This window comes from Pongo pygmaeus, chromosome 2 (genome assembly GCF_028885625.2).
Source record: "Pongo pygmaeus isolate AG05252 chromosome 2, NHGRI_mPonPyg2-v2.0_pri, whole genome shotgun sequence".
Lineage (NCBI taxonomy): Eukaryota > Metazoa > Chordata > Mammalia > Primates > Hominidae > Pongo > Pongo pygmaeus.
The window spans coordinates 138,457,466-138,483,383 of record NC_085930.1 but is presented as its reverse complement, the minus strand read 5'-3'; the positions used below and the strand labels follow the sequence as shown (position 1 = coordinate 138,483,383).

At 45.4% G+C, this 25,918-nt stretch overlaps 1 protein-coding gene across 2 annotated transcripts in view; it reads right to left on the bottom strand.

Moving 5' to 3' along the window:
• The window catches only part of COLQ (collagen like tail subunit of asymmetric acetylcholinesterase), a 71,573-nt gene that overhangs the window by 31,175 nt on the left and 14,480 nt on the right, over positions 1-25,918 (bottom strand). Inside the window, exons 1-3 of one of the 2 annotated variants that reach the window (XM_054483210.2) lie at positions 17,014-17,126; positions 8,043-8,155; positions 6,730-6,831 (exon numbers count right to left, since the gene is read on the bottom strand). In XM_054483210.2, the coding sequence (XP_054339185.1) occupies positions 6,730-6,831; positions 8,043-8,155; positions 17,014-17,089 (291 nt within the window). In that variant the 5' untranslated portion in view covers positions 17,090-17,126. Of the gene's footprint in view, positions 1-6,729; positions 6,832-8,042; positions 8,156-17,013; positions 17,127-25,918 lie in introns of those variants that run through there. The other variant, XM_054483209.2, reaches the window with a different exon arrangement.

Below are 25,918 nucleotides of genomic sequence, written 5' to 3'. Positions count from 1 at the left end.
ACAGGGAATCCTTTCCCGATTTCTTGTTTTTGTCAGGTTTGTCAAAGATCAGATGGTTGTAGATTTGTGGTATTATTTCTGAGGGCTCTGTTCTATTCCATTGGTCTATATCTCTGTTTTGGTGCCAGTACCATGCTGTCTTGGTTACTGTAGCCTTGTAGTACAGTTTGAAGTCAGGTAGCGTGATGCCTCCAGCTTTGTTCTTTTGGCTTAGGATTGTCTTGGCAATGTGGGCTCTTTTTTGGTTCCATATGAAGTTTAAAGTAGTTTTTTCCAATTCTGTGAAGAAAGTCATTGGTAGCTTGATGGGGATGGCATTGAATCTATAAATTACCTTGGGCAGTATGGCCATTTTCACGATATTGATTCTTCCTATCCATGAGCATGAAATGTTCTTCCATTTGTTTCTGTTCTCTTTTATTTCATTGAGCAGTGGTTTGTAGTTCTCCTTGAAGAGGTCCTTCACATCCCTTGTAAGTTGGATTCCTAGGTATTTTATTCCCTTTGAAGCAATTGTGAATGGGAGCTCACTCATGATTTGGCTCTCTGTTTGTCTGTTATTGGTGTATAATAATGCTTGTGATTTTTGCACATTGATTTTGTATCCTGAGATTTGCTGAAGTTGCTTATCAGCTTAAGGAGATTTTGGGCTGAGACAATGGGGTTTTCTAAATATACAGTCATGTCATCTGCAAACAGGGACAACTTGACTTCCTCTTTTCCTAATTGAATACCCTTTATTTCTTTCTCCTGCCTAATTGCCCTGGCCAGAACTTCCAACACTATGTTGAATAGGAGTGGTGAGAGAGGGCACCCCTGTCTTGTGCCAGTTTTCAAAGGGAATGCTTCCAGTTTTTGCCCATTCAGTATGATATTGAACATGGGTTTGTCATAAGTAGCTCTTATTATTTTGAGATATGTCCCATCAATACCTAGTTTATTGAGAGTTCTTAGCATGAAGGGCTGTTGAATTTTGTCAAAGGCCTTTTCTGCATCTATTGAGATAATCATGTGGTTTTTGTCTTTGGTTCTGTTTATACTATGGATTACCTTTATTGATTTGCGTATGTTGAACCAGTCTTGCATCCCAGGGATGAAGCCCACTTGATCATGGTGGTTAAGCTTTTTGATGTGCTGCTGGATTCGGTTTGCCAGTATTTTATTGAGGATTTTTGCATCGATGTTCATCAGGGATATTGGTCTAAAATTCTCTTTTTTTGTTGTGTTTCTGCCAGGCTTTGGTATCAGGATGATGCTGGTCTCATAAAATGAGTTAGGGAGGATTCCCTCTTTTTCTATTGATTGGAATAGTTTCAGAAGGAATGGTACCAGCTCCTCCTTGTACCTCTGGTAGAATTCGGCTGTGAATCTGTCTGGTCCTGGACTTTTTTTGGTTGGTAGGCTATTAATTATTGTCTCAATTTCAGAGCCTGTTATTGGTCAATTCAGGGATGCAACTTCTTCCTGGTTTAGTCTTGGGAGGGTGTATGTGTCCAGGAATTTATCCATTTCTTCTAGATTTTCTAGTTTATTTGCGTAGAGATGTTTATAGTGTTTTTTTATGGTAGTTTGTATTTCTGTGGGATCGGTAGTTATATCCCCTTTATCATTTTTTATTGCGTCTACTTGATTATTCTCTCTTTTCTTCTTTATTGCCCTTGCTAGGAGTCTATCAATTTTGTTGATCTTTTAAAAAAACCAGCTCCTGGATTCATTGATTTTTTGAAGGGTTTTTTTGTGTCTCTATCTCCATCAGTTCTGCTCTGATCTTAGTTATTTCTTGTCTTCTGCTAGCTTTTGAATGTGTTTGCTATTGCTTCTCTAGTTCTTTTAATTGTGATGTTAGGGTGTCAATTTTAGATCTTTCCTGCTTTCTCTTGCGGACATTTAGTGCTATAAATTTCCCTCTACACACTGCTTTGAATGTGTCCCAGAGATTCTGGTATGTTGTGTCTTTGTTCTCGTTGGTTTCAAAGAACATCTTTATTTCTGCCTTCATTTCATTATGTACCCAGTAGTCATTCAGGAGCAGGTTGTTCAGTTTCCATGTAGTTGAGTGGTTTTGAGTGAGCTCCTTAATCCTGTGTTCTAGTTTGATTGCACTGTGGTCTGAGAGACAGTTTGTTATAATTCCTGTTTTTTACATTTGCTGAAGAGTGCTTTACTTCCAACTATGTGGTCAATTTTGGAATAGGTGTGGTGTGGTGCTGAAAAGAATGTATATTCTGTTGATTTGGGGTGTAGAGTTCTGTAGATGTCTATTAGGTCTGCTTGGTGCAGAGCTGAGTTCAATTCCCGGATATCCTTGTTAACTTTCTGTCTCGTTGATCTGTCTAATGTTGACAGTGGGGTGTTAAAGTCTCCCATTATTATTCTGTGGGAGTCTAAGTCCCTTTGTAGGTCTCTAAGGACTTGCTTTATGAATCTGGGTGCTCCTGTATTGGGTGCGTATACATTTAGGATAGTTAGCTATTATTGTTGAATTGATCCATTTACCATTATGTAATGGCCTTCTTTGTCTCTTTTGATCTTTGTTGATTTAAAGTCTGTTTTATGAGAGACTAGGATTGCAAGCCCTACTGTTTTTTGTTTTCCATTTGCTTGGTAGATCTTCCTCCATCCCTTTATCTTGAGCCTATGTGTGTCTCTGCACGTGAGATGGGTCTCCTGAATACAGCACACTGATGGGTCTTAACTCTTTAACCAATTTGCCAGTCTGTGTTTTTTAATTGGAGCATTTAGCCCATTGACATTTAAGGTTAATATTGTTATGTGTGAATCTGATCCTGTCATTATGATGTTAGCTTGTTATTTTGCTCATTAGTTGATGCAGTTTCTTCATGGTGTTGATGGTCTTTACAGTTTGGTATGATTTTGTGGTGGCTGGTACTGGTTGTTCCTTTCCATGTTTAGTGCTTCCTTCAGGAGCTCTTGTAAGGCAGGTTCTTCTTGAGGAGTATCTTTGTGGTGTTCTCTGTATTTCCTGAATTTGAATGTTGGCCTGCCTTGCTAGGTTGGGGAAGTTCTCCTGGATAATACCCTGAAGAGTGTTTTCCAACTTGATTCCATCCTCCCCATCACTTTCAGGTACACCAATCAGACGTAGATTTGGTCTCTTCACATAGTCCCATATTTCTTGGAGGCTTTGTTCATTTCTTTTTACTCTTTTTTCTCTAAACTTCTCTTCTTGCTTCATTTCATTCATTTGATCTTCAATCACTGATACCCTTTCTTCCACTTGATTGAATTGGCTACTGAAGCTTGTGCATGCTTTCTGTAGTTCTCATGCCATGGTTTTCAGCTCCATCAGGTCATTTAAGGTCTTCTCTACACTGTTTATTCTAGTTAGCCATTTGTCTAATCTTTTTTCAAGGTTTTTAGCTTCTTTGCGATGGGTTCGAACATCCTCCTTTAGCTTGGAGAAGTTTGTTATTACCGATCGTCTGAAGCCTTCTTCTCTCAACTCATCAAAGTCATTCTCTGTCCAGCTTTGTTCCATTGCTGGCGAGGAGCTGCACTCCTTTGGAGGAGAAGAGGCACTCTGATTTTTAGAATGTTCAGCTTTTCTGCTCTGGTTTCTCCCCATCTTTGTGGTTTTATCTACCTTTGGTCTTTGATGATGGTGACGTACAGATGGGATTTTGGTGTAGATGTCCTTTCTGTTTGTTAATTTTCCTTCTAACAGTCAGGACCCTCTGCTGCAGGTCTGTTGGAGTTTGCTGGAGGTCCACTCCAGACCCTGTTTGCCTGGGTATCACCAGTGGAGGCTGCAGAACAGCAAATATTGCAGAACAGCAAATGCTGCTGCCTGAGCCTTCCTCTGGAAGCTTCGTCTCAGAGGGGCACCCGGCTGTATGAAGTGTCAGTCGGCCCCTACTGGGAGATGTCTCCCAGTTAGGCTACTTGGGGGTCAGGGACCCACTTGAGGAGGCAGTCTGTCCATTCTCAGATCTCAAACTCTGTGCTGGGAGAACCACTACTCTCTTCAAAGCTCAGGTAGAAATGCAGAAATCACCCGTCTTCTGAGTCGCTCACGCTGAGGGCTGTAGACTGGAGCACTTCCTATTCGGCCATCTTGGAACCTCCCTCCCTGAAATATGATTTCTACAAAACTTGTCCAAATAACAACAGCTCCCCTCAGCCAGTGGTTCCCAAGTCTATCAGCACATTACAATTCTCTGGAGATGTTTGAAAAATCCCAAAGCCCAGGCCCCAACCCAGCCGAATTAAATAACCACCTCAGGCTGGGTGGGGTGGCTTATGCCTATAATCTCAGCACTTTGGGAGGCCAATGTGGGAGGATTGCTTGAGCCCAGGAGTTTGAGACCAACCTGGTCAATGTGGTGAGACCCTGTCTCTACAAAGTATTAAAAAATTAGCCAGGCATGATGGCATGTGCACCTGTGGTCCCACCCTCCTGTGGGAGGCTGATGTAGGAGGCTCACTTAAGCCTGGGAAGTGAAGGCTGCAGTTAGCTGCGATCAAGCCACTGCACTCTAACCTAGGTGGCACAGTGAGACTCTCTCTCCAATAATAATAATGATAATAATAATAAATAGCAATCTCGGGGGAGGAAGAACAAGCATCAGTAATTTTTGATTACAGGGAATTGTAATGTGTAGATAAGTTTGAGAACCACCATCTCTGGTTTATTCACCTTCTATTTTTGGATAGGGAAGAGGGGGGTTTTCATTCCATTCTCTTGATTCTTCCAAGCCTTAGTTCCTTCTGTTTCTTGAAGTGGACTAGAACTATTTCACAAGGTCATTGTGCTCTAGCTCAGTGCCTCTCCAACTTTAATGTGCAGATGACTCACTCTGTTCACTTGGTGGAGGGGTGGTATCTTGTTAGAATGCAGATTCTGATAGAATGAATTTGTCAGGGGGATGAGATTCTGCATTTCTAACCAGCTCCCATATGATACCAATGTTGCTGGTTCACAGACCTCACTTCGAGTAGGGACAGCATCCACACTGTGTTCTAAGGACATGAAGGTGGCTACACAGGACCTTGCAGTTGGGCAACACAGCCTCCACGTGCTTCAAAGGGGATTGCACGAGGTTAGAGATGTGTGTGCCTTTTCTATATTTCATGGGTTCCAGCATGCCTGAGACCTGTTAGTGTAGACTGCTGAAGGTGGGAAGATAGAAATGCACCTCTGAGGATTCTCATCTTGCTTTTCTGCAGGCTTCCAAGCTTCTCTGTGGCAGCCTCTAGCCAACTCTGGGTTCAAAGTCCTGTTTTCTTTCTTGTATCCAGCAAGTAATTATGGAGAACCTATCCCAATCCCATGCACTGTTGTAGACAGGGAATATAATAGTGAGTGAGATGGACAATGTCTCTGTTCCCACAGACCAAGGTTTGATACAGGTTTTCTTTAGAAGGCTACATTGTCAATATTTTAGGCTTTGTGGGCCACATTTGGTCTCTGTCACAACGACTCAACTCTGCCTTTGTCGTGAAAAAGCAGCCACAGACAATAAAACTTCGACGTTTTATTGAAACTTTGCCGCAGGATTTGATGCACAGATAGAGTTTGCCAACCCTACCATTGAGCTTACATTTTACAGACGGGAGACCGGGAACAGAACAAATAAGAAAACTGTAACAGGATGAGAAAATCATGCACAGAATAAAGTAGGTCATTGTGGCAGAGAGTGATTGTGGTGGTCATGTGGGCAGGACACTACTTTAAGTGGTTCAGTGGGTGGCAGAAGAAGGCATTTCTAAGGAGGTGGCATAGAAGCTGAGTCCTGAGTGGCCAACAGGAGCTGGCCATGATACAAACCAGAAAGAACATTCCAAACAGCAGGAACCACAAGTGCAAAGGCCCTGTGGCTAAAGCAAGCTTGGAGTGTTTGAGAACCCGAGAGATGGTCACTGTGGCTGAGTCAAGGAGACAATGGAGGTGGTATGAGGTGATGTAGGAGATACAGGCCGGAGTCCCCTCTTTGTGGGGCCTTGTAATCCAGGTGAGCCTTCAAGTGTCTGGAAGCCACAGGAGTGTTTACCCAGGTGGGTGATGTCATTTTTACGCCCCCTGCATGGGAAGGCACTTGGGGAACTAACTGCTCCTTACACCCTCTTTCTCCTCCCCATGGAAGGCTCAGGTCCAGCTGTCCCTCACCGATGGAGCACCCTCTTGGAGGCAGGCCAGAGGGGTCAGGACTCTGTGGGGTGGGGTCTCTGGAGGGTACTCTTGTTTGCCTAGAAATCCTTTCTGCAGTATTTTGCCTGTTTCTCACTCTCCCCTTTAGCTTTGGTGGGGAGGGGTGGGCTGCTTGGTAGCAATACCTGGGGGCCCAGTGAGGCAGGAAACAATCTCCTCTGCACCTCCACTTTCCTGTGCTGAACGCAGGCACCTCTGGGTCCACAGGAGGGGTCAATGGTTACATAAGGGGCATTGTCATCAAGTGTTTGTCTGATTGTAACTATAATAAAAACCATATCCATAGAGGTGGCATCCTCATTTGATTCCCCCAAAATTCAGTACTGTAGGGACAATTATTATCCCCATTGCATAGATGAGGAAATCAAGGCTGGGAGGCCAGAATTTACCCAGCAAAGAGCCAGTGTTCTATTCAAGTGGCTTTGGAGCAGGAAGTAAGTGAGAGAAAGAAAAACAGCTTTGTATCACGTGAGAAAGAGCAGACACTAAGAGGCTCTGTGCAGTGGGCTTTCCTGCTCTAAACAGAAGACAGCGAGAGGGGTCCGGTAAAGTGCACCAACCTGGGGGCCGGGAGGCCCAGGGGAGCCTAGCGAGCCTTGCATGCACGGGGACTGTGAGGTCTCCAGTTCCAGGATGAGATTCTTCATGTCTGGGGAGAGAAGCTTCAGTACAAAGCAACACAGAGTTAGAGGTCAGGCGTAGGGGACAGAGGAAGGGTCACCATCCTGGACACAGACCTGCTCCGGGTTCAGGTCTCTAAGCCTGGCAGTTCCCTGACACTCCAATGACTGCCCCAAGAAGATGACATCTTGGGCTACCAGTTTCTGTTCTCTCATCTGCTCTTGAGACGAACCTGGCTTGTATGGATTACAGATACCTCGTAGCCACTTTGGACAGAGTTAGGAAGCTCATTTCAGGGGCCTCTATCCAATGTCTAGGTTAGCACTGTCCAGTGGAAACATAACTAATGTGAGGCACCGATAAGAGCAACATTGTAATTTTAAATTGTCTAGTAGTCACTTTTTTACCTTTCAAGAAGGTAAAAAGAAAAAAGTGAAATTAATTTTAATAATATGCTTTCTTTAACCCAATAAAACCCAAATATTATCATTTTAACATATATTCAATATTAGAAAGTTAACTAATGAGATAGTTTACATTCTTTTTTCATACTACTTCTTTCGAAATCCAGTATGTATTTTACACTTACAGCACATCTCAACTTGAACTAGCCACATTGCAGGTGCCAGATAGCTACATATGGCTAGTGGCTCCTGAATGGGACAGCTCAGGAGACAGAGCGTTGGGAAAGAGCGGAGAATCCCAAGTCCCCAGAATGCCCTGGCTGTTGTCTTCTAGGCCAGTTTCCCAAATCTTGCTCTTTTCCTCACCTGGTCCTTTCTTTCCAAATTCTGCTCCCTCTCACACCTCAGTGTGGCTACAGGAGAATTATTTCCTGAGTCACCTCATGGAAATGGTCTGTGTTAGACATGGACTGCAGAAGGGAATTTCATAAACACTTGGGGAGAAAAAAACAGAAGGGGAAATTCCATATTTGAGCAGCTGATGGGAACCCAGGAAGTTATAAATTCGCCTCGTGGTTTTTGAGAAGATGAGAAACTTTGCCAAATACAATTCCTGCAGAGAAGAATCTCCCTCCATCATTTATTTAAGATATTTGGAGAATGGACACACCCCAGGAACTGCAAAATGTCCATTCCGGAGCTCAACTTCTGGGTGACAGTGGAGGGTTGAGGCTCTCAGAAAAGATTCCGGAGGCAGCTCAGGTCGAGTGGGGCAGGCAGGCGGGGCTGTGTGGTGTGCACTGAGTAGCCTGCACTTTTTTTCCTCTCATAAATCCCAAAGTACTCACCGGACTTCGGCCACCTCTGAAGAATGGTGGTGGGAACAGTGGTGGTGGAGGGGGCGTCAGCAGGCAGCATGCTTTGTGGCCACCACGCTTCTTCTGATCCAGGCCGGGAAGGGCTGTTCAGAGAAAACTGCTGCTCGTTAGCATGTGGTCAGTGCTGGGCCTCTGTCACACCCACTTTGCCCAGGGAAGACCCATCCTGCCACCCCAGACTTCCAAGTCTAATTTCTAGCCTGTTAGATGTAGATGGGCCTCCTGTTGGCTACTTGACATAGCAATTATTCCCTTGCCCTTGCTGGATTAAGATGGTTCATAAAGAAGCAGATGACTTGTCTGGACACTGACCATTATAAGGTTCATTTCTCCTTCCTCAGATACTGACTTGTCACTTTGTAGATGTAGCAGGAAACGCAAAGTTCAAACAGACTTCATCATATGCCCCCAGTAGTTGAGGAGAAGAAAGTGCTTGCTAATAACTTTAATATTGTACTCAGAAGGAAATTGTTTAGACAGGGAGGCAGCCAGGGCCGGTGGCAGCATTACTTACAGGACACCCAGACCCATGATTCAAAACACATACATTGACTCTAGACTTTACAAACACATTCACATGTCACTCATTTCACCGGAGAGTTACAGTTTAATGTCTCAATATATGGGTAGCCTAATCTGCAGTGTCAGGAAATAAAAGGAGGGCCCTGAACTTTTGTAGCTTTATTTTTACAAAAAGTCTTGCCCATGTTCAATGTTAGTAAATGTTCAATGTTGAAGTATGCCTTACAAAAAGTACACAGATCAGTAAGTTACAGCTCAACAGATCTCCATAAGGTGGACATATCCTAGAAACCAGTACCCAGGTCAAGAAACAGCATTTCCCAGCACCCAGAAGCTCCTTCAAGCTCCAATCTGTGCACCCCTTCCCATCCTGAATTCTAACACCAGAGATTCATTTTGATTAATTTTGCACTTTATGTAAATGGAATCATACAATATGAACTCTTGTCTTTGGCTTCTCTCTCTTAACATAGTGTCTATGGGAATCATCTAGGTTGCTGTTTATCATTGTTACTGCTGAATAGCGTCCCACTGAGTGACTGTATCACAACCTACTCATCCATTCTGCTGAACATCACTGATGTTCATTGGGTTGATACCACTACACATCCACCAGAATGGCTAAAACAAAAAGGACAGAATATAAGAAATGTGGCAAGGATGTGGAACAACTATCACATATTAGCTGGCCAGAATGTAAATTGATCCAACCTCTTTGGAAAATTTCTTGTTATCTTCTATTAAAGCTGAACATAGACATATACTCTAGCCCAGCAATTTCACTCCTAGGTTTTTACCAATAGAAAAGTGGGTGCATTCAGAATCATGATTGCAAGTGATCTTTAAAGTTTCAGGTTCTGACTCCAAGCTTGAATCTCCTCCCCGGCATCTCTGAATGATGGGCATTGGCCAGGACCATATATATATGTTCTCTGGTGTTTGCACTGAGAAAGCCCTGATTTGTGTCCCTACCTCATGAATCCAGTGGGGGTTATTGCAAATTTTTCAAGATAAACTTTTTAGTTAAGAGCCAGCTTGAATGGTTACAGTTTTATTTTTATACCAAAAAGTAAAAATTTCTCTTGAAATGGCCCTAAAAAAAAGAAGAAAAAAAAGAAAAGTGGGTGTGTTTTCACCAAAATGCATGTATTAAAATGTTCATAGCAGCAATATCCATAATTACCCAAAGCTACAGTTTTTCAGTTCTCAGTTTTGATGTCACAATATACCTTCACTTCCACCCCTTCACGAAACCTCTGACCTCACAGAACATGCACGCCACGTTGACCACCACATGCTCTCAGCCCTGAACCCAGTTTTCTGTCTTATCTCCCAGGAGCCAGTATCTGCCAGCCGTCTCCACCTTGTGCTCCAGGACCTGCCTCAGACACTAGACAAGTGCTAAGTGCTCCCCAGAAGTCGCCAGGTCGTGCAGTGTCCACAGGAATGGTAGCTCCGTGCACATACACTCCCTTGCACCCTTGATGATGGAGCATTCCACTGGCCTGTGCCAAAGGCCCTCAGCCCTCTCAGGCCTAATGCGACCTTTTATGGGAAATATTTTGTAAAGACACCTTTATTATCCAGAAATGAGATTCATAAATAATACAGCACGCTGACAGACGATTTAAAAAATCAATACAGTGCTCTTAATTCTACATAAAAGAGAAATATAAGAAAGTGATTTATGGGCCAGGCACGGTGGCTTATGCCTGTAATCCCAGCACTTTGGGAGGCCAAGGCGGGCAGATCACGAGATCAAGAGATCGAGACCATCCTGGCCAACATGGTGAAACCCCAACTCTACTAAAAATACAAAAATTAGCTGGGTGCGGTGGCGCGCACCTGTAGTCCTAGCTACTCAGGAGGCTGAGGCAGAAGAATTGCTTGAACCTGGGAGATGGAGGGTGCAGTGAGCTGAGATTGTGCCACTGCACTCCAACCTGGCAACAGAGTGAGACTCCATTTCAAAAAAAAAAAAAAGAAAGAAAAAAAGTGATTTATGATATAAAAGATTTTGATTATAAGTGGTCAGACACAACCATATTAGAATACATAATGCTGTAGTTTGATACTCACACTTACACGAAATCACAGTGAACACAACAGCTCAAATAAAGATTATGGTATTGGCAAGTCTCATGCTACAAGGAATGTGTCCACCATGTGATGTGATTTTCTGAAATAATAAACAACACTGGGTAAAATTCCCGACTAGATAAAGCACAACCATTACTCTGTAATTGTAGTCTTAGAAAACTCAATTTATATTATAACAGTGCTTTAAAAATGCTGCATAAGGCTGGGCACGGTGGCTCATGCCTGTAATCCCAGCACTTTGGGAGGCCGAGGTGGGTGGATCATGAGGTCAGGAGATCGAGACCATCCTGGCTAACACAGTGAAACCCTGTCTCTACTAAAAATACAAAAAAATAACCCGGGCGTAGTGGTGGGCGCCTGTAGTCCTAGCTACTCGGGAGGCTGAGGCAGGAGAATGGCATGAACCTGGGAGGCGGAGCTTGCAGTGAGCCGAGATCAGGCCGCTGCACTCCAGCTTGGGCGACAGAGCGAGACTCCATCTCAAAAAAAAAAACAAAATGCTGTGTAAAAGAGAATTCAGTTCTAGAATGAGATCATTATATATAGGTATGAATGTTCCTCGGGACATTTCAAAGTCATGTAGGATGTGGGACAATTCTGTCCCACCCTTTGCAAGACAGCTCTCACTCCTGACCCAGCTCAACAAAGACAGTGGTGCTACCCATCCCAGCCTTTGAAACAACCAAAAATACCTTGAAAATTTCCAAACTGGCCCCAATGAAAACTGTTGGCCTATCCAATGCTTGGTGCTTAGCTTGGTCACAAAAAGTTCCAAAGAACACAGCACTCAACGCCAAAGCAGCATCCACTCCAGGTCATACAAGTTAATGAGGGACTGAAGGAATTCAGAAAAACAGGAACAACAGGTGGCCACCAGCTGGGATAGACCTGACCATCTTTTGGGAAAGATGGCATTCATGCTAATTCTGGAAGAGCAAGGAGAATTTAGATAGGAAGACTTCCAGACCACGAAAATATCTGGGGAAGTCACGGGTACTTGAGCTAGGCCTTGAAGGGCTAGCTGGGGAGGTGGCTGATGGAAGGAGGGGAGGCTCCCCAGGGAGCGGAAGGAATGGCAGGAGAGAGACCGTGTTCCATTCAGGGCTACTTGGATTGTGAGAAGCAGAGCTTCACTCACATGGGCTCTGGGGAAAAAGGAGATTTATTGTAAAGTAACAAATGTCAAAAAGAGCTGGAGCCAATGAGTCAATGGGACATGACACTGTCCTGGTATTTCTCTCACCTTCCTCCATCCCCTGTCCCCCATCTCCCCTTTTATGCTTCTTTCCGTGCATCTGATCCATTCCATCTTCTTTGGTGTCTTCACACCCATCTCTCCATGACGGCTGACCCAGTCTTGCCTCACCTCTTTTACCTCCCCCAACTGCTTTGTCTGGAACATCCCCTTGTGGGTCTTAGTTCAAACATCCACCACAGGGAATCTGTTTGGCCAGCCAGGTGACAGGTCATGGGGGCAGCTTAGCAGAGCTTGACCTGGACCAGGCTCAGACCCAGTCTTTAGCAGGATCTCAGGGTCTGTCACCAGCTCAACAGAGGCTGTAGGAGGAGTTTCTCCTGAGGAAGGCAAGGTAGACAGGCACTCCAAAATATGTCAAACAGGCCAGGCATGGTGGCTCACGCCTGTAATCCCAACACTTTGGGAGGCCGAGGTGGGCAGATCACTTGAGGTCAGGAGTTCAAGACCAGCCTGACCAAATGGCAAAACCCCGTCTCTACTAAAAATACAAAAATTTGCTGGCCGTGGTGGCACATGCTTGTAATCCCAGCTACTCGGGAGGCTGAGGCAGGAGAATCACTTGAACTTGGGAGGCAGAGGTTGCAGTGAGCCAAGACTGTGCCATTGCACTGAAGAGGAGGCTCTTATCTTAAAGGAATAGTGAGTGTTGGGGTCAGGATGCAGGGAAAGCTGGAAAGTTAATTTGGGGCTAGATCGTGCCGTTTTGGACACCCCACAAAAGGGTTTAGGCTTTAATCAGAAAGTCGTAGGAAACCACGGCAGGTACAGGGTAAAGGAGTGACAGGATCAAAATGGTGCTGGAGAACACTGTGTGCAGGGAAGGTGCAGGTGTGGGGAGGACAGGCTTGGAGAATGGGAGCATGCAGCAGGGCACAGGACAGGAAGGGAGGGACTGATCCAGAGAAACTGGGGGCCAACGTGTTGCAGGAGGGAAAGAGCAGGGAGAATGAAGGGTGGTTTTGAAGTTGCAGGGGACCCGGGGCAACAGTGGTCAGAGTTTGAGAAAGAAAAGTCACAGCAGGAACTAGTTTATGGGTGTTAGACATGTATTCATTTGAGCACACTCTTTGCCAGGCACTGGGCCAGGCCTTGTGGGAAGCAGAAAGTACCTAAATGGCAACTGTAGTTGGAAAGGCTTGCAGAGCTCAGAGGCCTTCTGCTTATACCCCACTCCTTGCCCTCCCACAAGCTGCCCATCAAGAAGTGTTCAGGTGCCACCTCCACCAGGAAGCTTTCCTTGACTTCCCAGGCAAGATTGAGTGGCCCTGCTGTTTTTTCTCTGGGTTTACCCCTATGTTAGGTTTTCTCCATGGGGAAAAACTATTTCCTTGTATCTCTCTGACCAAACTGTGGTTTCTGGGAGAGCAGGAGCCAGTTTTTATCCCCAGGGTCTAGCACTGTATCTGGCATACACTAGACACTCCACAAACGTTTGCTGAATTAATAATGACAAACACCACATGCAAGGCACCATTTAAGTGATTCACACATAGAAATTCACCTAATCCTCACAGGAACCCTGAGAGCTAAGTACTACTCTTGTTATCATCATCTCCATTTTACAGATCCATTAACTGAGGCAAAGAGGTTAAGCAATTTGTCCAAAGTCATATAGCTAGTAAGTGACAGAGCCAGGCAGTCAGGTTCTGGAGCCCTTCCTCTTGAGCTCTACACCATGACTGCATGTGGTAGAAATGAAGGTCTGGAGCTACAAGTGCCATAACAACAACTTGGGGCTATAGCATCAGTGCCCTCCAAGCAAAGGCTTCAGGTAACCAAGCTGGGTTTATTGACTCACTGCAAAGAGGGAGAACACACACCAGAAGGAACTGTGGGGCATCTCAGTTAGAGGGTGCTCGGAAGGACTGATCCTAGGGTTGAGGCTTTTGCTAGGTGATTGAGGGGAGACTGTGAGGAAACGAAGTCTGGCTTCACTCTGAATTGGATGCCATCAGGAAGAAAGGGCCATTCTATAATTGAGTATCTTAATTCATATCTAGAAGAAGAGAGTGGAGCAAGACTAAAGCTGTGATTGGTTTTTTAAACAGCAGCAATCACTCATATTAGCAAGGATAGGAGAATGTTTAGTCACTTTTGTGGTTGGATGATAGTCCTGTTTTCGTCTGTGTTCAGTTGTGATTATCGAGTGATTCTTACTTTCGTCTCGATCCATCAAGGTCACAGGGTGACCCTGTCTGATGTTGGTGTTCTGTGACATCGCTTCTGTGCTGCAGAACACCATGTCGAGCTCTGAGTGTCAGGGCAGCTCCAGCTGTCACCGGCTACTTTTCTCAGTGGTAAAATAATATGGATACATTGTTCCCAAACTTGACATTAATGCCAATGTATTCCTCCTCAAGCTTCTCCAAGTTTTCTAGAGTGTTGAATCGCTAGGAGTGGGCAGCTTCAGTTGTAGGGTGGAGGAGGCTGGCAGGCTCACACCAATCCCGGAACGTTTTTAAGGTCCCCTGGCTACAGTTTCTCCTTTGCTTCTCTTTTGCCTCAGCACACAGCTAAGGGCTGAGGTTGCAGTGTTCCAAAAGCACCTGGGAGGCTGGCAGGCCCACACTGCTAATATGCACTCATCACCATTATTTTTCCAGACCATATATGGCCTCCAGTTTCTTCCTTCACCCAGCACCCTGTGTGGCCTTCCACTGATGAAGGACCTTGTATCATTTAAAGCAATCACTTCTCTCCTTTCTTCCTGGAAATTGGAGACCTCTTCAGTGACCACAAATTATCAGCTGCATTTCTGGCTGAGGCCTCTGCATTGTTCGGCTCCCCCACCCCATCCCCCTCACCCTTTCCCTCTTGACCCACTTTCTTCCCAGCAGGGGAAGGCCATCTATGTCTGCCCTCCCCTGACTCCCTGGAGCTGTTTGTTTTTAGGAGCCTAGTTTATTTACAGCTCATTCCTGTTCAGAATATTTCCATCAGGTGGACATGTTTGGGAGCAGCTTCCCCCCACTCCCAGTCAACTAAGCCAGGACTTCACATGTCTATTTTGGTGTCATCCGAGTGGCCTGTGGGTCTTTCTCATGGACCGTCTCTGTAGAATTGTGTCTGAGCTCAGGCTCCAGTCTGGAAAAGCCCCGGAAGGCTCTGTTGTATTGAAAGCAATCCTGTGCGTATCTCCATGGAGCCTGCAGAAACCTGGGAGCAGCACGTGGCTCAGCACCAGGCAGCTGCCTTGGAAATTCCAACCATCACGGAACTTCAGGACCGCATGTCCCAACTTAAAGACATCAAGGTCACGTTGTATGTGGCCAGTGCATTGCCAAATTATGGGTAATTGTTTAATGCAGGCTTTGGGCAAGTGTTTGGAGCTTTTGTTGTTGATGATGCTGGTTTTGCCCTTTGGACTCAATACCCATTCTTGAAAAGGAGACTTTCTCTTGTTTCATTTCAAGAAACTGAGGCACATCTTTGGAAAGCGATTCTCTCCAATTTACTCTTGGAAAGACATGGATTTGATTAAAGAGTGTTAAGTCTAGGTGCAAGTGGCCATGTGAGCCAGTACAACTCACTTACTCAATCTGAAACTTAGTTTCCTCATCTGTACCACAAAGAGTTTTGCCCAAATCATCTCCAAAGTCCTTTTTTTTTTTTTTTTTTTTTTTGAGACGAAGTCTCACTCTGTTGCCCAGGCTGGAGTGCAGTGGTGGGTTCTCAGCCCACTGCAACCTCCGCCTCCTGGGTTCAAGCCACTCTCATGCCTCAGTCTCCTGAGTAGCTGGGATTACAGGCGAGCGCCACCATGCCTGGCTAATTTTTGTATTTTTACTAGAGATAGGGTTTTGTCATGTTGGCCAGGCTGGTCTTGAACTCCTGACCTCAGATGATCCGCCCACCTCAGCCTCTCAAGGTGTTTAGGATTACAGGCATGAGCCACTGCACCTGGCCTCCTTTAGTCCCTTTTTAAAATAAGTATGACACCAGAACCACCACTGTATCCATCTTCATCTACCCTCTTGCAAGGCCAGCCCCACAATAGGTTACTGGAAACAGCCGTTTCCATTTCTGCCTTCTGTTTTTCCATCAAGTAGCCTTCCCTCCCACCCTCTCAATCCAACAAGTGTGTCATTAGAAACTGCCAAAGGAAAGAAGTGACATAAGCATCCTGCCTCAGCAGGTTGGGAGAATTACAAGTGCAGCCATATAACTGTCCTGCACCTGCCTGTCCAGTTGGTGGACTAGTCAGCTTTTTACTTCCTTCTCCTCTTTTGGGGCTTTCCCTGCCTGTGGGAACTTGCATGAGAGAGAGAGACCCAAGAGAAGAGAGAAGGCCAAGGGCACACGCTGTATGACACCTTGGAGTGCTTTGACTTTATTGTAGTGAGTTGGGTCTCAGCTACAGTGAAGTTCTTACATTAACTGAATGCAATTTGCCCAAAATTCCCCCCAGTTCACATATTCCAGAGAAGGCTGCACCCTACAATTTTCCTTCAATCCCCCCAACAAACCTTGAAAAACAAATTCTGATCCTAAAACTTGCACGTAATTTGAACTTCTCTGAAAGAACATGGTAGAGTTTGCCTTCTGCTGTATGCCCCCGAGCAGGCAAGGACACAGCCTACAAAGAACAATTTGTGGTTTGGTGGCTGTGCCTCTGAGCCAAATTACCCAGGGCAGTCCACTCAAGAGTGATGGAGACTGTCTCAGCCACCCAACGCCAGCGGGGGCCCAGACCACAGAACACGATTTTACTTCAAAGCCAGGGTACCAGCAGCCAGCCAGCCAGCCTGAAGTCAAGGTCACAAGAGGGACACAGACAAGTGCACACACCTGTGGGCATGTACGCCAGGTCCCCACCAACTCTACTGTGAAACCCCTTTGCATTGCAATTTCAACACTGGCTGAGCAGTTTAAAATTTAAAGGCTTTCACAACGAGAAACAGCCCTGTGAAAGAAAAACTTAAAAAGAAAAAAAATTTAAAGGCTGCTAAAACCTCCTAGTACAGTCTGCTTTCCAAGAGTCTTTTTTCCAAAACAATGCATGTGCGTCCATGCACACACACACACACACACACACCGTGCACACATGCACACACAACTCACCCAAGCAGCCTGCCGAGTAACAGAGCAGTCCTGAAATGATGAGCAGATGAGCAAGGCTGAATGATGAGCCCGTCATTGTGAGGCAGGGCCCAAAGCGGACTGGCCAGGGAACACTAACCGGAGACAGGCTGAGATTCGTCACGCCTCTGAGTGCTCCCAGTGCTTGGCCTGTTTGGCATTAGGGGTGGGAGTTGGCCAATCCCTGCTTTGATGTTGCTTCTGCTCCAGATGCCAGGGGTCTGGGGCCAGTCCTGAGCTCCTGGGAGCAGCAATGGGTAGGCAGCCCTGCTCCAGCTGCCCATGAACACTGCTGTAGGGGAGGCTTGGAGGACAAGAGTGCCTTCAGCCCACGGGAGGATATGAGGTTGGGAGCCCAGGGATACTTATCCCCCTGCAAGCCAAGAGGAAATTAAGAGCAATCAGTCAAACAGGCTGCTTTTCATTTGGCTCAAAAACTGCCTTGTCAATACTGCTCTGGTAAGCCTCAAAGTCAACCTCCCACTGAGACTGTCCAAGGGGAGCCTGCCCTCCTCTGCTTCAGGGAAGACCTTCATGGCCAGGGGTCTCAGCTCTCATCCTGTCTGGGCCAAAGTGTTGCTGACAAAGCTAAACGTAACTAAAACAACAACAACAACAACGAAACCACAAACAAACAAAATATATAGATTTCCAAAGGACATGTAGGCAAGTCTTTTTGGATGAAGCGGCATATACCAGTTACATGCTTAAATCTATCTGGTACTTCATAGGCACACCCAGTGCACAAGCATGGACACACACAATATTTTAGATTATAAAAGACAAGATTATTATTATACTACTTAGCAATAAGCACTGTTGTTTTAATCAGCTTAGTAAAGACCATAAGCTATAGCAGAGTCAGCAACTTTTGCTATAAAGGGCAACACAGTAAATATTTAGGCTTTGTGGGTCACACGGTCTCTGTTATGACCTCACTTTGCCATTGTACAGGAAAGCAGCCATAGACAACACATAAAGGAATGAGTGTGGCCATGTTTTGTAAAAGTTTATACAAACATAGGAGGCAGGCTGGATTTGGCCCACAGGCTGTAGTTTGCCAAACCCTGCACTGTAACCTTAGAAAGAAAGGACACTTATGTTCATTCATTCATTTACTGTTTTATTCATTCAGAAACACAGTAAGTACCAAATTGTGCAAGATACAATGACTAGACACAGTTCCTGCCCTTGGAATGTGTTGTTCAGTGTCACAGGAAGAATGCTGGCCCTGGAGTCATCCAAGTTGGGCTTCAGTCCTGGTTTTGCCACTTAGTAGCTGTGTGACCTTGAGGAAGTTATTCATTCTTTCAGAGTCTAAGCTTTCTTACTTATAAAGTGGGCGTGCAAAGCCGACTTTGATAGTTTGCTGTGAGGATTAGAGCTGCAGCTTTTGGAATTCCTGACACCGAATAAGGGCTCTCTTATTGACATATTCTTGGATAACTGTTGTATAAGGTAAAAAAGAAGAGTGGCTAACATAGGGCAGGGATGCCTGAAGGGATTTATAGAAGGAAGAAATGGGTAACAGTTGAGAGGGAGAGGGTCCAAGTGAGATATCAAGGAAGGATTCCTGGAAGAGGTGGGATTTGAGCTGATACTTGAAAGCAGTGACTTGCTGTATCAAGATGGGAGGAGTGGGAGGTGAGGCTTAGGCTGTATTCCTTCTCTGGGAAATTCCCCTTTGTCCTTCTCAGAAACTGGGTCTAAGACCTCAGAGAAAGTAGCAATAAGGTCAGGAAGTCCTCAGTCCTGAGTCCTAGAGAGTTGCAGAAGTATCTGCATCACATTTTCCTGACTTTCTCTATTCTGAGTCATATTCTTGCAGCTCTTCATTTTTCAAATTTCATTTCACAAACCTTCAGCGATGGAAGTTTTGCCACTTTTCACGCCAAAAGCCCTTACTTTTTTTTTTTTAACCACATGGCATCAAACTTTTTCTAAAAAGGTTGACATATGTAAACCACTCAGCTATACTTTGTTTCATTATTGTAAAAACAAAAGTAGCTGGACTAGATAATCGCTGGGGTCCTGTCCAACTCGGCAGGTGTCTGAATCTCTATTTGAACCTAATGGTTCAGACTCACGAATATCTTCTGCCTCTTCTCTGTGTTTCTCTCCTTCTGCTACTCTCTTTTCTGTCTCTGTCTTACTCTCTCTGTCTCTGTGTCTCTCTGTCTATAACTTTGTCTCCTTCTCTGGCATTGTCTCTGTCTTTCCAAGCATGCACCATTGAATTTAAGTCAAATTTCTGGATGTATGCTCAACCACTTTTAATTGCTCTCCAGCCAAGTGTGCCAGCCTGGGATTAAGAGCCCTGGTCTTTAGCCCTGGCACTAACTCACTGTGTGACCTAGGACAACCCATTTCCCCTGTGGGTCTGGATTTTTCTAGATGTACAATGAAAGCCTTGGACCAGATGAGCTCTAAGCCCTTTCCAACTTTGGCATCTATCAGGGTCTGTGATTCCTGAGACATCAATGGTTCCTAGACAGGGGTGAAGGATATCCCCTTTTCCCCCTTGGTGAGCAATCTTTGCCCTCAAGTTCCCTCAGGTGCCTTAGCCTGGCACCAGTTCACCACGGCAGAGCTGCCTGCAAAATCTAATTCACAATACAAGTTTCTGGGGCCTTCCTGCAGCTGTCAGCAGGTGTCACATTCACAGTATTTTGTCTTAATTACAGCTCTGGGATTTATCAGCCAAGCTAGAGACCTCTTCTGAAATACGACATCCCCGGGAGCTGTTCCAGGTGCTCCTGTCCCTGCTGCTGCCACACACAGGCCTGTTCCCTGCCGATGGGGCCGAAGTAGATTCTGCTTTGCATGCTGCTCCTGCTGTGTCTCCCACCACTACCTCACAGAGAGCCCATGCTACATAGATAACTCCCACACCCCTCCCAGGGACCCAGAGGCAAAGACATCTACCTGTTTGGGGCAGTGCCAAGGCTCACACCAGCCCTGGAGCACTTCACGTCCGCTGTCCCATCCCAAAACCTTGGTGGGCAGAGAAATAGGTAGGAGGACCCGAGTTCTACCTTCCCACTGACAACCATTCTTTCCTCGGCCAAGCTTTGGTCAGGTTCCCCTGAGCCCTCTTCTTGACTAGGCCTTGAACGTGGACTTCCGTGTCCATCCTTGCAGAGTCCAGTTGTAGCCAGAATCTTGATAAGTCAGTTTAGAGAGAATCCCCCACCCTTGAGAACTGATCAACCTGGTCTGCCTTCAGCAAGAATCCTGTTAAGTTGGTTCAGCCAAAATCCCCCATCATGATGTCTCCTCTTACTAGTTTTTAATCCACTGACCCCCCCAACCTGCTTCTTGGCTACAATTCCCCACTTGTCCTTGTTGTAGTGGAGCTAAGGTTGATCTCTGTGTCCTATTACAATAGTCTTTAAACCTATTGCAATACTCTTGGATAAAGTCTTCCTTACCATTTTAACCAGTGTCAGAATAATTTTTTCTTTAATCTCACCTCTAGATGCAATGGTTTTGTTTACTCAGGAGAGTCTAGTAAAAGACTAACCTCTTGGGAACAAAGAGTTTTCATCTCATCTGCTAACTTGCACTGATTTTTTTTTTTTTTTGAGACGGAGTTTTGCTCTTGTTGCCTAGGCTGGAGTGCAATGACATGATCTCGGTTCACTGCAACCTCTGCCTCTCGGATTCAAGAGATTCTCCTGCCTCAGCCTCCCGAGTAGCTGGGAGTACAGGCACCTGCCACCAAGCCTGGCTAATTTTTTGTATTTTTAGTAGAGATGGGGTTTCACTGTGTTGGCCAGGCCGGTCTTGAACTCCTGACCTCAGGTGATCCACCCGCCTCAGCCTCCCAAAGTGCTGGGATTACAGACATGAGCCACCGTGCCCAGCCTTTTATACATTTTTTTTTTTTTTTTTTTTTTTTAAGACAAAGTCTCCCTCTGTCACCTAGGCTGGAGTGCAGCAGCACAATCTTGGCTCACTGCAACCTCCACCTCCTGGGTTCAAGAGATTCTAGTGCCTCAGCCTCTGGAGTACCTGGAATTACAGGAAAAACACCATGCCTGGCTGTTTTTTGTATTTTTAGTAGAGATGGGGTCTCACCATATTGCCCAAGCTGGTCTTGAACTCCTGGCCTCCTGTGAATGTTCCCCATTCAATCCTTTGATCCCCACAACAGCCCCACAAGGTATATATTAGTACTGTCATCCTCATTGGCCACCTTGGCCTCTCAAACTGCCAAGATTACAGGTGTGAGCCACCACGCCTGGCCTAACTTGCACTGATGAATACAGGTTTCCTAGAATGCTGTGTTAAGAAGGACTCTGAGAAAGAGGGCCATGACTTGTTAGTATCATCCTCCCTGAGATGAGGGGAAGGAGCATTGCCTGCGCTACATACTTGCAGACTCTTGTTTGGCAAAACCCACATCATGAAATGACGATGACCCAGGCTCAGCATTTCCCAGGCATTATTGCATTGAACCCTCACAGCTGATTATCCCCATTTTACAGAGGAGAAAAATGACTCTTGGAGAAGTTAAGTCACTTGATCTGGACCACATAGCTAGTACAGAATTGGGGTCAGAGTTCCAAAGGCACCTTGCACACAGCCCTAGGAGGAGGTGCCCTCCTGTGGTCATCTGACCCTGACCGTTGGTGATGGCTCACTGGTTCCCAACCACTTCCAACCTTCCTGCTGTCCTCACTGCTCTAGTCTGGAGGGGCAGTTTCCCGGGTTAGCTGGCTGCCTCCTCTACTAACTCCCAGCCACTGACTTCCAATCAGAGGACCTTCTCTGAGTTGGGGCTGTGTGGAAAAGGCTAACATTCCCTCCAAAATGTGTGCTCCCTCTTCCATAGGCCAGAGTGAGCCCTGTGAAGCAGCTGCATTTCCCAGCCCCCTACAGTTTAGAGAGATGGGGGCATGTCATTATTCTTGCCAATGATTCTGCCTGGGTGCACAGACTCAATTCCTGGGGGACAGTGGAGCCACGGGATGTAAAGGGCCTGCACCCCTGAATGCCAGAATGGAGGTGCACTGCCCCCAACCAGGAACACTGGACTGTTAGGTGAGCAAAAAATAAATTTTGATTAGGATCAGCCACTAAAATGATTACCTGTTACAGCAGATAGCATTGTCCTAACCCAGTAGTGAGGTGCCAACAATGGGATGCATTCCATGATGTTCCCCATTCAATCCTTTGATCCCCGCAACAGCCCCACAAGGTATATATTAGTACTGTCATCCTCATTTTCAGGTAAGGCTCAGGGAGATTAAGGGATGCACCCAAGGTCAAACACAACCAGTAGGCAGTAGGCCAGGATTGAATCTGGATGTCTGACTCCAGAGACTTCTGGAGGTTCAGTTACCAGCACACGGTGGAGATCTTCCTCCACCACCACCACCTAGAGAGAATGAGCAGGAAACCTCAGAAGAAATGGCACCTAAAGGAGCCAGAAGTGTCACCTCAGCCAGCTAAGGTTGGAACCACTTACCAACGCCCAGAATCATGTCTTTCCAATCAAACCCAATGACTGCTCATCTCTGGGTTTCAGTTTCCTGGTTTGTAAACTCCCATGAGTAAACAATCTCTGATTATCCCAACCACAGAGAGGGTTCAATCAGGTGTGCTGGTGGTCTTCAATCAAACATGGGTTTACCTCCCCTATTCTATTCTTCAAAGAGGGTGACAAATCTGCAACTCACTTGAAATCCATCAATAAAAAAGATTAATAAACAGATACATGATAGAGTAATTACAGCAAAATGATAGCCAGTGCAGAATTGATGTGGTGCGTGTATTGGTTTTCTAGGGCTGGGGTAACAAAGTACCACAGACTGAATGGCTTAAACAACCGAGACTTGTTTCTCATAAAGCTTGAGGCTGGAAGGCCAAAACCAAGGTGTGGCTGGTTTGTTTTCTCCTGAGGCCTCTCTCCTTGGCTTGGGCATGGCCACCTGCTTGCCATGTCGTCACATGGCCTCTCTTCGGAACGCATCCTTCGTGTCTCTTTGTGTGTTCAGATTTCCTCTCTTATAAGAACACCAGTCAAGTTGGATTAATGCCCACTCTAATGGCCTTATCTTAACTTAATCACTTTTATAAAGACCTCATCTCCAAATATAGTCATATTCTGGCTGGGCATGGTGGCTCACGCCTATAATCCCAGCGCTTTGGGAGGCCCAGGCAGGTCGATCACTTGAGGTCAGGAGTTGGAGATCAGCCTGGCCAACATGGTGAAACCCCTTCTCTACTAAAAAATACAAAAATTAGCCAGGTGTGGTGATGGGTGCCTGTAATCCCAGCTACTTGGGAGGCTGAGGCAAGAGAATCGTTTGAACCCGGAAAATGAAGGTTGTGGTGAGCCGAGATTGCGCCACTGTACTCCAGCCTCGGCAACAGAGCGAGACTCTGTCTCAAAAAACAAAACCAAAACCAAAAGAAATACAGTCATTCTAAGGTACTGGGTATTATTGGGGCTTCAACATGAATTTGGGGGAGACACAATTCAGCCCCAAACAGTGGACATATTGGTGTTCCCTGAACAATTATCCTTACTTTCTCTGAATGTTTGAAATTGTTCCTAATTTTAAAAAGAATACCATTAAAAAATTTTAGGTAGGCAACAGAGAACCAGAAGATATGTTCACAAGGATTAGGGTTGGGAGTAGGTCAGCCCAACTCCCTTGTTGGCAAATGTCTAGGGGCCCCCGGAGCTGCACAGAGCTAAGGCACCAGCGCCGCCTGGAGGAACCTGAAGCCGCTCATTGAGAGGCCTTGAGCAGGTCGTTCAATCACTGCAAACAATATAAGAAGGTTATTCTCTTCTGTTTCCCACCCCTAACTCACAGAGATGTCTTGAGGAGGAAAAGTCTACCCTCACTACAAGGATGAAAGAAAATCAGTCATCTCATATCGGTCATTATTTTATGTAAGTCATATATCAAAAATACCTCCTTTGCACACATAGAGTCAAGGAAATAAATCATCCCCCTTTCCCCTGACAAGAGAATTATTTTGGACCTTATCTAAAGAAAGGCATCTGCTTTTTGAGTTCAAGTTCTAATTTGACCAAATGGCATGTGGTAAGTAGAGAGGAAGGCGGAGACAATGCTATTAGGAGCCAAGGGAACATAAAGAAACCTCTCCATGGCTGGCTGTGCCTTGACTCTGAATTTGATTACAGTAGCCAACATAAATCAGCCGGTGCTATTAAATCTTCTGCCAGTGCCTGACAGGGGAGGACAAGTTTGTAGAATTATTCGGGAGATCTGGCCATAGGTCAGAGACAACATCTTCCAGCTGCATCAGGCCCAAAGGGTGGGTTATTTCCAACACCTGCTGACAACTGTGACTGCGTGGAAAGACCCTGTGCTTCCAGCCGCTATGTTTCCATGCCTTCATTTTTCCATGGTGACAGTTTAGCTCTGTAGGCACTTGTAATTCAAAACCACCTGGCTCACTTATTCCTTTCCCTAGATCCATCCCTGCACCCCCCACCCCACCTCCAGGATCTATTGTCCAAGGGTCCACAACAGGTGGGGAGGAGGGAGGGTGGGTTCCTGGGAGTCCCATGGCTGCCCACTGGCACAGACTGGCATCTCTATCCATTGGTCTCAAAGTCACTAAAACCCTTGGATTCCAGAAATTGGGGAACCTAGGCTGATCCCTTTGGACTCAGTTGAGCACTAGCACTTATCAACTGAGCAAGTTGGCAAGATAAACCTTAGGCTTTTTGTAGCACTATAATCCTGTGATTCTACCAATCTGGAAACTCTCTGAGATCTCAATTCTCCTTGCTGCTTTGGCTCTAAGGACTTTTAAAGACAAAAAATTCCATCTTGTGCTCCAGATGAAAGGTAGTACTTTATATGTACAGATGGTGTTTTGTTTAATTGTTTAGAATAGGTAATACATGCATGTGATTCAAAATTCAAAACATATAAACAAGTATACATTAAAATTCTTTCTCCTACCCCTCTCCCTCAGCTACCCAATTCCAATTATTTATTATCAATCATTACTTAGTTTTCTGTGCATACTTCTGGGAATATTTTATGCATATACAAGCAAATAGGTAGGTATAATATTTTCCCCCTTTTACTCAAAGGGTTACTTGTAATATTCTATTACACATATGGTAATCCCTCTTGGTTTCTTCACAGTATTTTTGTTTAAGAGACAGCATCTCATTATGCTGCCCAGGCTGGAGTGCAGGCATAATCCCACTAATGATCAGCACAGGAGTTTTGACCTGCTCTGTTTCTAACCTGAGCGGGTTCACTCCTCCCGGAGCAATGGGACACCCCGCTCCTGGAAGGACACTGTGGTGATGCCAAACTTGGTGTGGATAATCCCATCATCATAGTGCACTATAGCCCAGAACTTCTAGATTCAAGCGATCCTCCTGTCTGGGTCTCCTGAGTAGCTGGGACTACAGGCACACATCAGTGCACCAGGCTCTTCACAGTATTTCTAAGAAATTATTCTGTAACTACATAAAATGCATGCACATTGTTTTCTTTTCTTTTTTTCTCTTAGAGACGAGGTCTTGCTATGTTGCCCAGGCTGGTCTCATATTCCTGGCCTCAAGTGATCCTCCCACCTCACCCTCCCAAAGTGCTACGATTACAGGTGTGAGCCACCGTGCCCACCCCACTTTCTTTTCTATGGCTGCATAATATCCCTTTTTTTGGAAGAATCATAATTTGTTCATTCTGCCCCCTATTGATGTGCATTTGGATGACTTGCAAACATTTGCTGATGCAAACAATGCAACTAAATAACTTTCCACATGCCATCTTTGTGTATGTTGGTAAGACTATCCATTACATAAATTCCTAGAAATAAAAATACTGGGTCAAAAAGTATGGGCACTTGTAATTTTTACACATACTGCCTAATTCAT